Source organism: Glarea lozoyensis (genome assembly GCF_000409485.1).
Source record: "Glarea lozoyensis ATCC 20868 chromosome Unknown GLAREA6, whole genome shotgun sequence".
Lineage (NCBI taxonomy): Eukaryota > Fungi > Ascomycota > Leotiomycetes > Helotiales > Helotiaceae > Glarea > Glarea lozoyensis.
The window spans coordinates 338,897-351,983 of record NW_007361001.1 but is presented as its reverse complement, the minus strand read 5'-3'; the positions used below and the strand labels follow the sequence as shown (position 1 = coordinate 351,983).

Genomic DNA, 13,087 nt, shown 5'->3' with positions numbered 1-13,087 from the left:
GTCATGTGGTACGTTTATTTGACAGGGGGTGAGCACAATATATTGGCGTTTAAACCTTGTAGCAGATCTGAAGGTTAACCTTTCTTTATTTCCTGATACAAAACGTCGAAATATATTCATTCTTTCCAATACTATTTCTCTCTCTAACAACCACATTCCCCAACCCAACATTAAACTCACAGCATCGCGCTTCTTTCTAACAATAATAATACTCCTCACACCTTCTCCCCCCTCGCAAAAAACACACTCCTCTTCATCGACCCCCCTCCCTCCTTAACACCATGAAACACAATTCCACTTCCAATCTCCAAATACTCAAATGCCTTCCCGGCACCCGCTTCCTCAAACATCTTCTTCACATCATCCTGTGAGAACCCGTTATGAGTAACTGTATGCGCTGCATTACTCGTCTGCTCCCCTTTGTCCTCACTCTTATTCTCCCGCTCATCCTCAGCTGTCATCGTCGCTGCAATAGGTTTATGTGGTAGAAAATCCACGATAAACAATACCCCGCCAACTTTGAGTCTTGCGACTAGCTGTTTTGCAGCGAAGCCTGGGTCGGAGAAATGATGGAAGCCGAGACCTACGGCTGCGATGTCGAAGTCGAAGAATTCGGGATCTGAGAGGGTGGCTGGGGAGGGGTCGGATGGGGAGAGGAGATTCCCGACTACGGCGCGCATTTGAGATGGTGGGATGCCTTGGTTTGACATTACGATGTTGTATTGCTCTGCCATGCCGGAAGAGAGATCAATTCCAATGGATTGAGTAATGAGAGGAGCGAGGGCCTAGAATTTAGTTCATTAGTGAGTGCTTCATAAACGTGATGGGAATGGTGACGAACACGTGATACGAGACCTGTTCCGCATGCGTAATCTAGGAGGCGTACGGAACGTTTGGGTTCGAGATCTTGAGATGTATCTGTAGTTGAAGCGTTCTCGGGTGACGAGGGAGGCGATTCGCTCCATTCGACGTTGATCCAGTCGGTGCGGGATTGGATTTCAAGGATTATCTGGTCGATGGTTTTGGAGAAGCGGGTGTTGTATGATGCTGCATTTTGGCTGGACAGAGCGTTAGTGTGATAGTTCGAGGTATAGAAGGTAAAGAAGAGATTAGGACGATGAATAGAACCGAAAGAGAACTTACTCCCAATGAGAACGATTATTCTCTTCATTATGGCTGTGGTCATGACCGTGGCCGTGGCCGTGATGATGATGGGAGTGTGAAACCGACATTCTATAAAGCGATTTTAATCTATTCAGAGCGTTATTCTTAGTTACCATATGAGTGCGTGTGTGTGTTGATGGGAATACCTTATTGACTTGGGTTTGGACTTGATTTATAGAAGAAAGATGATAATAGCTCCGGCTACTTTTTGGATGTCGTGTTTAGCGACGACCAATTGGAGGAGGGCAGATGTGTCCGAGATGATTGAGATGAGTCTTCTGAAGGAGACTTTGGAAAGAAAATGTTTCCGAGAAAGAATGGAATAGAAGGAGAAGATGTTTTAGTTTCCGAGGTTGGGGAGTTTGGTGGAAGATGTAGATGTTGAGGAGCGAATGGGATCAGAATGATGAGACGGTCATGTGATATTGGTACGAAAATACAGAAGAATAAAAAGGAAAATGTGCCATATCAGTTCATTAACATAGGTGAGGAAACTTGAGATGTACAAGAACTTCAGCCGTTATTCTCATCCCCCAGTTTATTATTTTTCATTCCTGGATACATCATCACATGACCTGTGACCCATTTTTGATCTTCACTCGAAGCTTGACTTCAACACATCAACATCAACAACACCATCTCCAAATTGACAGCCATTATGGATGATGTCTTTGACTAACCCGAAAATGAAGAAACTGGCTAGTGTCGTCATGAAGCACACGTTTTTAAGCTCACTGTTATCTACCTCTCGAAAACTCGGAGACAATGTGTTGCGTGGAGCAGCAGTAATTCATGATCGCAGATATGCAACACCACACGTTTTGGCTGTCTTTCTCGCAAAATGTATCACGAATTCGACATAACATCTACATTGAATCATCTCCAATGTATCCCAATCAACGGATACCTCGGCATCGACCTTAGGCAATGATGCCTGAATCGAACAAACAAACAATCCCTGGTGTAGGACGAGTTCTGTTTATCCTCAACACTATTTTATATTGCTACCCATTTTTTACCGAGCGTTGTTTGGCTCCAGATATTGAACTCACATTATCAATCGTGGCGCAGGCATGTGGGATCCCGTCGCCATCAAGTGAGAAGCGGATAAGTACTAAATACCTCGTTTTTTACCTTGACCTGGTAGCTAACATGGCCAAGAAAATAAATCCGCTTCCTTTGGAATTTTGACAATTACAATCTCGTCAATCGAACTCAACAGCCTGCCGCAGTTCAAAATACCTCACATGCACGACACACGATCAGAACGGGTTTATCCCACCTCATTGTATATGGCAGGTCGTTCTCAACCCGCCAAGGGTACAAGCGCCCAATATGGAAGCTCGCCGCAAGCCAAGCTATGCCACACCACCAGAATTCTACTCAAAAGCTTCTTATCTATTTAGCCAAGTTTAACCATCTGCCGGCCCTTGTGAATGCCGGGTAGATTTCTGCCCCTCCCCCGCACTAGATCGATCAATGTTCTGCAGAGACATGGTCCCTTTGCCGTTGCCACCAACCAGATGGCATATGCGAGGCAGCCACGATGGATAACCTTCAATACCGAATCTGTTGTCAACCGCCTAGACTGGGAGCGATCATATCAACTGCCACTTTAATATACGCCCGTCAATGCATCAACAAATCAAATCAGCTTTTGCTGCTACAAGAATCCCAAGCCGGAAGGACCATGGCTTTCACAGATTCCCACTACCACTCCCAAGCAATACTCATGTTCTTGTCTTTATAAGTTCTGAAATAGGAAGGAGTCGTCTTCGAGGAACGTTAAATAGACTTCGTACACCACAATATTTCCAATCTCCAGACAACATCATTTATTGCATCAACCATGTTATACTCATTAATTTCGCTTGGCTTGACCCTGACCGCTGTTACAGGTGTTCTTGCAAAGACAAGCTATGATGGAGCTCAAGCAGTCCGTGTTGCTGTAGGTGATGATGTTGTACCTTTGATGAAAATCATTGATAAACTGTCACTCGCGTCGTGGAAGGGCGTTGGACCAAATGGTGTCCCAAGAGCAAATGGAAATGTCGATCTTGTCGTTCCTGCGAAGAAGGTCGCGGAGTTCACTGCACTTGTTGATGGTATGGAATTCGAAGTCATGCACGAAGACTTAGGAGCTTCCATATCTGCCGAGGAGGAGGAATCTGTTTCATTCAAAAGTAAGCCATGCAATTATGGTGCGGAGGATCGAATGGTTTCTAACCACTGCGTCTCTAGGCTCTGCAGCAGCTGCCGTTGATGTGACCTACTTCAATGCATACCACGCGTATGCCGACCATCTCACGTTCTTGAGAGATCTCCAAGCACAATATCCAACTCGATCGGAAATTGTGACTGCTGGTAACTCTAATGGTGGTCGTCCAATCACTGGAATTCACTTCTACGGAACCGCTGCCGGGAAACCTGCGGTAGTCCTCCATGGCAATGTTCACGCCCGTGAGTGGATTACAGGCATGGTATGTTGTCGCCATGGTTCTTACTTCTCGACACTGACTTTGTGTTAGACAACCGAGTATCTCGCTTGGTATTTACTCACCAACTATGCTTCCAGTTCTGAAGTCAAGAGTTTCGTTGACAAGTACGACTTTTACATCTTTCCAATCGTCAACCCTGATGGTAAGCCCATTGTCCATTAATCGTGATAAGAAGTTAATCTGGATAGGATTTGTCTACACCCAAACAAACGACAGACTATGGAGAAAGAATCGTCAAACGACACCAAACTCTTCCTGCATTGGTCGTGATGTCAACCGAAACTGGCCCTTCCAGTGGGCCGTAACAGGTGGCGCGTCTACCGATCCATGTAACGAAACATTCAAGGGTAATTATGCTCCTCTGTCGCTAATCATACTCTAACTAATCTTTTCAAGGTCGTGCTGCTGGCGATGCCACTGAAAATGTGGGTCTCCGAAACTACATTAGTACTCTGGCAGCAAAACAGAAGGTCCAGCTGTTCATTGATATCCACTCCTACTCCCAGCTATTCATGACACGTGAGTAGAATCAATTGCTAGATGAGGAGCCTTGGCTAATTAGGTGTAGCTTATGGGTACTCTTGCTCCGCTCTGGCAACCAACAACGCAGCACTCCAGTCACTTGCACGAGGAACCGCATCAGCAATCCAAGCCGTCTACGGGACAGTCTACGAGTACGGTCCTATCTGCAGCACCATCTACCAAGCGACCGGTAGCTCCGTCGACTGGGTCAATGACATCGCAAAGGCCAAGTACACCTTTACGATCGAATTGAGGGACACTGGACGTTATGGATTCATCCTTCCACCAGCTCAAATTCTTCCTACTGCATTGGAGACTTACCAAGGGTTTAGGTATCTTTTGTTGAACATGGTCTTGTGAGGATGAGCAAAATTGGTCTAGTATGGGGAGCCATGTGGGTGTGATGGATCGGGTGTTGTCATAAGTGATATCATGTGACTTGGGTCGAGACCGTCCCGTTGACGGTCAAACTAGTCTTCGAGATTTGTTCATTTGGTGTCTTCTCATCCAATTGAATATTCGACCTTACTATATTCAGTTAGTGAAAGTTGAACGTGGCAGTTTCGAACATATTTTAAAGTGTACATCCAGTTCATTCTTCAATATTCTTCTTCCCCTTCTTCTCCGTCAACCAGAAACGCAGTATCTCGAGACTAATACTTTCGCGTCTTGCATTGAGCAAGCTTGTAGTCGAATCATCGACCGCCAGTCGTTACATACTTTAGCATTCTTACTTGTTTGAAATCGAGGTAGAAGTTAGATAAGGCCCATCCAATCTTCTCAACATTGGCTTCCCGCGATCAACATACAGTACCACATCTACTTAACCCATCACCATTCAGATCATCAAAGGTAGCAGCAAACATTTAACATCAAGAAATCCGTTTCTTGTTATCTTACGACGCCCAATATGTCGTTGACTATGGGTCAACGCCCGCAGCTAGCAGCGAAAAGCACATATCGCTTAGGAGAGCTCGAAGAGTCAATCCTGAATTTACTCAAAGGTCCTAGGTATGTGAAACATAGTTATATATAGTACGAATCAATCCACTAACGTAGCCAGTATCCTCGGCCGCGAAACCATAAACCTCTACATCGGTCCGCAACGCAAGAAACTCCTCCTCCACACCAAACTCATCACCCAACACGTCCCCCCAAACCGGCAACCAGGCGCCCACCACCGCTTCCGCGACGCCTCCTGGCTCGCCCACCAAGACGTCGATGCCTTCATCTTCATCATCGACTACATGTACGACCGCGCCTGGCCCACCCTCGGCACCTCCCCCTTCCAACTCCTCAAAATCTACGCCCTCGCCTCCCGCCTCGGCATGTGCAAGCTCATGGACCGCATCATGGTCACCGTGCTCCTCACTCATGCCAACGCCTCCTGCTGCCACCGCACCAGCTTCAGCATCCCGCAGATCAGATTCATCCACACGCAACACCTGCCCGGCAGCAAAATGCGCAAATACATAGCCCTCTCGAAAGCGTACATGTATCACCATGCCGAGGAGGGCCAGTGGAACGCGTATGCGGACCAAATCGGCCATTTTCAGGCGTATCGCGATGATATATTTGAGATGGTACAGAAATACGGGAATCTCATGCGCGAAACGGAGAGTTTTGAGGGGTTTTTGAAGAAACTCGATCCCTGCGATTTTTGCGTGTTGCCGGATGAGGTGGATTGGGATTTTAGTACGACGCCGAAGGAGGCGGATCTGGTGAGACTGGGGATTCTGAAGAGGATTATGGGGGAGGTGGATGAGGGGTGGCGGATGGGGAGGGTGGAGTGGATAGAGGTTATTGAGGAGGGCGTGGAGGTTGATGTTGATGAGGGGGAGGGTGCGCGGGATATTGATATGGGGGATTTGCCGGAAAGGATACCGTATCCGCCTGCTATTCTGAGACCGCGGTTTGTTTCCCGTTAGTGACGAGGAATTGTTAAAGGGCTATTTGTACCTGTCATCTTCTTCGGAAAGATTGTTGCATGGGTGGTGTTGAGCGAGATGCGAGTTATCGAAGTTGTGAGATGGGTTTGGATGTTTGCATTGGATGTAAAAACAGTTTTGACGGATATCAGGAATTGGTTGTTTTCGTTACGAGTTTTGGACCTTTGTGTCGATTTTGCGGCGTGGCTGGTTTTGGTATTTGAAAATAGGGTTGCATAAAGGTGTTAGAGGGCTTATATGGGAGTTTTGATATACAATAATATATCGCATTTCCAAATTCATAAATCATGCTGGGTATATTGTGTTTTGATCATGGTGCAATGAATCTCTAGACTCAGGATTCGAAAAGGATCCTTCCTTTTAGGAAAAAGAAGGGGAGTGTGACGGACTAGACAATAATCTTAAAACCACGTAAGGAAATCCCTCTTGGTTTGAGAGACTCTGTGGTTATAAAACATAATTCCACGTCCAGACCGCGAGTCCAGCGCGGGTGTTAGTAACACAGCGGTTTTAGTCATGGGCGAGGTGAAGAAAAAGTCGGTCGAGATGACGGTGTTTGGTCATGGTCGTGGGCGCTGAATTTAACGGATACGCGTGTTGCTGTAATATTCTTGCGCGATATCTGTCTGATGAAGAATCTAAGACTTAGCGTGCCAAAAGAAAAAGTTGAAAATTGCAGGTGGACCAACCCTCCTTCGACGCTCTCGTCCATAGTAGTGATAAATTTGAAGCTCGAATACAAAGGTTTTATGCGTTCGGAGAGTTGCTTTTGGTATGCTATGTGTGTTAGCTAAATTCGGGGCGAAGGGCTGTATTACTGCTTACAATACAAAGTTGCTAGTGGTCATATGCCTGTGGTATACCACATCAGTTACTCCAATGTCCAAGGTATGATCTGTCGGAAGACGATTTGAAAATTCCGCTCACAATCACTGGCGTTCAATTTGACTGCAAATGCACATAGTTGTAATTCCAAACCATGTAAACCTCGTACTTTTACCTCTATCAACCATCTATCCCATCCAACCTCTACTCCAAACTCCCTACAAAATCGATTCTATGATACAGTCAACACCACCCACCTCCAAGACCTGGAATCATGTACTTTTCGGCTGCTCATAATAATGCGCCATCTCCAACCCGGCCCTCTTAAACCCACATTTAACATAGAACCCCTCATTCGCCTCGCTACAATCCAGAATACTCTTATAACACCCCACTTTCTCGGCGATGAAATCCAGCGCTTGGATGATTTTCAGCCCGAGTTTCTTGCCTTGCTGGTCTTTTGCGACGGCGATGTCTTCGATGTGACCGACGAGTCCGAGGTTGTGGATGCTATGCATTATCAGCATCCCCACTTCATATTTTGGGTGGGTTGTACGTACAATTTCCTCTCCACGATCAACGCCCCTGTGCCAACGACGCGGGCTCCGTCGTCGATTACCAGTAGATAGTATCCGCCTTTCCCTTGCGTGTTCATCCATTCGTAGCGCTCGTTCCAGGCGGCTTCACTTATATCTCCGACGGTGGTGAGGACTCGCAGACAGTCGAGGAAGCCCCGTGAGTAATCTGATTTGCGCATTGGTCGGATGGTGTATGATTCTGGGAGGATGGCTGCGATTTCGGGGGAGATGAGGTCGGTTGAGAAGAGAGCTTCGTCGTCGGTTTGGACGGGAGGTTGAGGGGTTTTGGCGTTCATCGTGAGGGGCGGTGAAGGTTATAGGGAGGTAGGAAGGAGATTTGGGGTTGAGAGAAGTTCTAGGAGTTGTTAGCTGTTATTTTGTTGATAGACAAACGGAGGATTACGAACTTGGTGGCAGACGAGACTGAACCAATTGAACCTAGCAAGCTTGTAGTAATTCAGTCAAAAACACTCAATTGTACTTGTGCATAAATCGGTTGATTGTGAGATCTAAAAACGTGGATGAAGAAGGTAGGAGTGAAGTCCCAGTTCGGAGGAGCTTTCTTCTGCAGGGCTGAGCTCGGGTACTGCCGAGTTGCTATTTATAACTCCACCCCACATCCCCCTTTTTGGCGCTCATACGCGGCAGTTTCTTGTATTTTTTATCAAAGTTGGTTATTCTCGATTTTATATCAACATTGAAGGAAACCATTTCGAAAGTTCCTTTCTTCACATCTATTCAGCATCTTGACGTGGCCGAAAGTCACCCAACCAAATGCCGCCTCGCTATGTGCGTTATCGATAGGCGTTGCCAGGTACGATATGCAAGGGGTAATCAACGTATTTTGCTCAATCTGGCTTGTGAAAGTAGCTTTATCGCCATATGATTGACTGGTTATTGGGTCATTAATATATTGAAAATGATCACGGTAAAACCTCAATCAATACCTTGCTCGTCTTCTTATTTCTGGTCATCCTGCTATCTAGACCCCGCCATTTTATAGCCTGTCACATGCCGAGGTCTGGAACTACATGGTATTCAAACGCCAATTGTATTCGCCCCTCCGACGACATCCTCAACAAAATAAACAATAGGCTCACGGTCGACAACACGCGTAGGTATGGTCGATTTTTTTCCTTGCTTGCATCTTTCTCTGCATTTTATATCTTGTTCTAAAACCGATTTTTATCTGGCATCGTCAAATAAAGTTCCCGGCAGCATCGCATGAGCATATTTCGAGATGAAACAGGACGAAGAGGATAAGAAGAAGGCGATCCAAGTTTCTACACCCAGTTCTGTCGGGTCGACGCTGCTTCCAACGTCCATCGCCAATGTCGTGAGCTTGGTTACCAGGTCATCTTCCATATACCTTCGACTGGGTACCTTTGTCGGCGGACTCGCTCTCGATGGAGCACGAGCAACAACACTTACGGGCCTGGAGCTCAGTCGTGCTTTGATCGAAACCATCCTCATACGTTCCGGTCGAGAAGTGTCAGAAAGAAGCATTGGAGAGGTTGGAAGGGCAGAAGCAGAAGGAATACTGGATAGAAGTGTGGCAACATTACACAGGACGATAACAGGAATATCATTCGCTGCAAGCACGGGTTTTCATTTCAGTTCAGCAGTATTATCGTCAGCGACAGATATTAGCCAGCAGCTTTTGGGTGCATTAGACGGTATACTTGGGAGTACGGATTCGAGTCGAGCAATCGCGAGCATAATTACGTTGATAAGGAGGGAATTTCAAAATCCGGCAACGGGAAGAGAAGGAGAGAAAGTTGGAGTAGCCGACTTACTGAGTGGTATCTGCGGGCTGGCACTACTGCAGAAATGGTGTACAACAATGACAGCTTTGGAATATAAGGAGGGACGATTTGAGGAGGTTATTTGGGATGTGGTGATATTGGATAACGGGCGCAGGGCTGATGTGGTAGGTCAAGTGGATGGAAGAGCCGTAGCGGCATTACCAAGATCTGATTCGATGTCGTTTATTTCAACACGCGGCAATGAGGTTTTGGAAACGATCGAGAGAGATGGAGGGGCTAAATCGGATTCCGAGGATGAATTACCAGAGATCATCCTTCGGCAAAAGATTATGAGATCTTTGCCTGCTGGATCATCAGTTTCAATCACAACATCAACTAAAACGACAAAGACAATCACTGTTGAGATAACAGGTAGTCAGCCAACTGACCTTACGCCCCCGCCCGGTGTAGAAATCATCGAGGAGGATGAAGGTGCTCGTGCAACACGTTTAATGGATTCAGCAGCTGGTACTGAGAGCCCGAAAGTTGTAGCGTTACATCCCACGTATAGAGTGGTTTACCAGATCAAGAAAGACACGGAAAAATCAAGTCGTATCAATCCTTCTAATGAGGAGCACGTCTATGTGCCTGTTTCTAGTCCAGTTGAACGCCCACTGCCTCTACCACCACGGCCCACGACCTTTTTCATCTCACCTATCTCATCGCCCGAGGTAGAAAAGACGATGGAGATGTCTCCTGTCTCAGACGCAGAAGGAAACGCTAATACAGATTATTCTGTAGCTGATCTGAAAGAGCTTCCGCCCGTTCCACTGGATGACGATCTAGCACCAAGAGGTGATACGGGAAATCTTTCGAACCAGAAAAGGACGAGGAAGCCCTTAAGCTCCTCATCATCTTTCAGTGGGACTGACAACCAGCCACCAAGGATGTTGACAAGCAAAAAGTCACCACCCACGAAAAAGCCAAAAGTAGTTAAAATGCCCCCAAAGCCTGCTGAAAAGAAGAACTCGATCAGAAATGCCATCAAGCGAGGTTCGAGCTCAACATTGTCTCATTTTCTCCCGAAAGACAACTCTACCGCTGATACCAGCAGCGCCCCACCACAACCTAAAGAATCCAAAAAGCCAGCTTGGAACACTCCAGTTACTCCAGCGAAATCAAATATACCTGTCAGCGCTCAAAAAGCTAATATGACGCCCCTCCGAGAAGCACTTCGCGCACCTCAGCGTGGAAATCATAATTACTTTTCCTCTCGAGATCTCGGCTCGCTGCAAGCTGCTGACATCAGAAGAAGCCCATCAAGATCAAGCCATTACTCTGTGGCAGATCAACGAGCAGGATCGGTTGTTTCACATACGGAAACATACTCAATACATTCCGCAGAATCTCGACCGGGCTCACCTACTGCTTACAGGACACATTTACGAGCGCACAGTAACCTCATAAGAGCAAGATCGGAAAAGAATATATCCAACAATGAGCTTTCCCAAAGCAAAGCTCATCGACGGACGAAGAGTCACGTCCCAAGTATATACACACTCAAGACCAATGAATCAATGACCTCGCTTGTTCTGGCTTCGCGTCCAAGACACAGCGCATTTGAAGATCCTCATTCTTTGGAAAACTTTGTAAGGACTGGTCTGGTTGAAGGCATGTTCCCACAGCACCACCTTGTCAGAAATATCACCAGATTTGTACGATTTGCTTCCGCCTCGTATGGCTCGAGTTTCCTACGGGTCATGGGCATTATGGCGACTGACGCCGTAAACAAAGACTTCGACACTTCCCACCACCACGAACATCATTCCTTCTCGACACACACCCAGCTGCCAGCGGATACGATATTACTATCATCCTTCGTTGATCCACAAGGCGGTACCGACTCCTCTGGCATGACAGATACCGGCGTACCCATGGTCCATTTCGTCTCTCTCGACCACGACTCCAAAGCCGTTGTCCTCACATGCAGAGGAACCCTCGGATTTGAAGACGTCCTGACGGACATGACATGCGACTACGACATACTAACCTGGCGCGGCCAAGATTACTCCGTCCACAAAGGCATCCACGCCTCCGCTCGCCGTCTCCTAAACGGCAAAAGCAGTCGCGTAATGGCCACCATAACCGCCGCGCTCGAAGAATTCCCCGACTACGGCCTCGTCCTCTGCGGTCACAGTCTCGGCGGCGGAGTCTCTGCCCTCCTTGCGATCATGATCTCTGAACCCTCGCCTGACCCCGCCTCAACTGCCTTTATCACCTCGAACCCACCACCGCAGCCACTTCTCCTTACTACTGGCTCTGCAGGCACAGCGCCCTCACCCCTCCATCTTCCTCCGGGCCGCCCGATCCACGTCTACGCCTACGGTCCCCCTGCGACCCTCTCACCCTCCCTCCGCCTCGCCACGCGTGGCCTCATCACCACCATCGTCAACAACCAAGATCTAGTCCCCTATCTGTCTCTCGGCGTGCTGCATGATCTACAAGCTGTCGCGTTGGCTTTCAAAACTGATGAGTCAGGTGCGAAAGGGCAGTTTCGAGAGAGGGTCTGGAAGGGGATTATGGAAGGGCTGAGACGAAAGTGGTATGCTGGTGCTGACCAGGGGGTTGGTGAAGGTATGAGTGGAGAGGAAATGGGAGAAGAGGATCAGTGGGCGTATTCAGCGCTTAAGGCCTTGAGGGCTTGTATGTTGAGTTCGAAGTTGGTTCCGCCTGGAGAGGTGTTCGTAGTTGAGAGTTGTCCGGTGCTGAAGAGAGATGCTTTTGTTGAGGGTGGATTGGGCAGTAGGGGAAGTGAAAGGGGAAGTGGACTTGGCAGACCGGCTACGAGAGCTGTGTTGAGGTATGTGAGGGATGTGGAGAGGAGGTTTGGTGAGGTGAGGTTTGGTGGGAGTATGCTTTTGGATCATAGTCCGGGGCGGTATGAGGCTAGTTTGGGGGCGCTTGGGAGAGGGGTGTTGTTGTGAATGTCTTGAAAGAGAGGAGAGTGGAAATGGAAAAGAAGAACAGGGATGGGGGGAAACCCGAGGTTGAAAAATAAGTACGGAATTGGAGAGGGGGGTGTTTTGGTTTGTTTTGGGTACGGTTTATGATACCATGAATTCATCAACTTTTTTTCAATAAATACTTCATCGCGTTTCTCAGAAGCACGTTTAGTATCAAGATACCTTCATCAAGTTTCTAGAAAACCCAAAAACCCCAAAAATCAACTTAAGAACTTCGTTCTTCAAAAAAACCACAATTGTACACCTCATAACCTTGACATTTATTCGATGGATCTCCCTTCATCCCAATCCTGTATGCCGGGGGAGCATTCTTATACACTTAACAAGCTGTAATTCCATTACAACTAAAACTCAGTATTCAAGGAAACACCACGTCTTATACACCTCCCCTGCATACATTCTCCAGAATCAACGCATCCGAGCTGCCCCCTGTGGCATCTGTTGGGAAGTTGGAAGACACTGGTTTGGGAGTATAGTTTGTTTCGCGGAATAAACGCACCCAAAGGGGAGTTGGCGTGTTTTTTAGTGCGGTCATTTCATTTGAACTTTTCACCTAATGAGGAGTAATGTGAAGGAAGGGTTGGTTTGTCGGCGATTTGAATCTTACTACCGATTTCATCCCCCCCGAACCTAACACTTGCATTTTTTAATTCCTTCCTTCACGGACGCAAGTATATCAACTAACAAATCAAGAAGCACATTTGAGTAAAAAGACTAAGTGTTGATCAGAAGCTATTATCCGAAGCGAACGGGTCGATAGATGCCCAGTCACGGTTAGAGAAT

The 13,087-nt window shown here is 47.2% G+C and overlaps 5 protein-coding genes across 5 annotated transcripts; 3 read left to right on the top strand and 2 right to left on the bottom strand.

The window, feature by feature from the left end:
* Positions 1-215: 215 nt before the first annotated feature.
* Positions 216-1,232, bottom strand: GLAREA_02413 (S-adenosyl-L-methionine-dependent methyltransferase; the record flags this gene model as incomplete). The annotated part of the gene is made up of 3 exons (XM_008087499.1): positions 216-785; positions 842-1,058; positions 1,144-1,232. The coding sequence occupies 3 exons, from the start codon at positions 1,230-1,232 to the stop codon at positions 216-218; spliced, it is 876 nt and encodes a 291-aa protein (XP_008085690.1).
* Positions 1,233-3,013: 1,781 nt separating this feature from the next.
* Positions 3,014-4,544, top strand: GLAREA_02412 (Zn-dependent exopeptidase; the record flags this gene model as incomplete). Its single annotated transcript, XM_008087498.1, has 6 exons — positions 3,014-3,347; positions 3,406-3,644; positions 3,693-3,804; positions 3,851-4,009; positions 4,059-4,181; positions 4,231-4,544. 6 exons carry the CDS (start codon positions 3,014-3,016, stop codon positions 4,542-4,544), a joined length of 1,281 nt encoding a protein of 426 aa, XP_008085689.1.
* A 550-nt stretch (positions 4,545-5,094) lies between these two features.
* GLAREA_02411 (uncharacterized protein) lies at positions 5,095-6,112 on the top strand (the record flags this gene model as incomplete). The annotated part of the gene is made up of 2 exons (XM_008087497.1): positions 5,095-5,195; positions 5,248-6,112. The coding sequence occupies 2 exons, from the start codon at positions 5,095-5,097 to the stop codon at positions 6,110-6,112; spliced, it is 966 nt and encodes a 321-aa protein (XP_008085688.1).
* Positions 6,113-7,176: 1,064 nt separating this feature from the next.
* Positions 7,177-7,832, bottom strand: GLAREA_02410 (Acyl-CoA N-acyltransferases (Nat); the record flags this gene model as incomplete). The annotated part of the gene is made up of 3 exons (XM_008087496.1): positions 7,177-7,190; positions 7,239-7,468; positions 7,519-7,832. 3 exons carry the CDS (start codon positions 7,830-7,832, stop codon positions 7,177-7,179), a joined length of 558 nt encoding a protein of 185 aa, XP_008085687.1.
* Positions 7,833-8,776: 944 nt separating this feature from the next.
* Positions 8,777-12,265, top strand: GLAREA_02409 (alpha/beta-Hydrolase; the record flags this gene model as incomplete). Its single annotated transcript, XM_008087495.1, has 1 exon — positions 8,777-12,265. One exon carries the CDS (start codon positions 8,777-8,779, stop codon positions 12,263-12,265), a length of 3,489 nt encoding a protein of 1,162 aa, XP_008085686.1.
* Between the last annotated feature and the right edge of the window lie 822 nt (positions 12,266-13,087).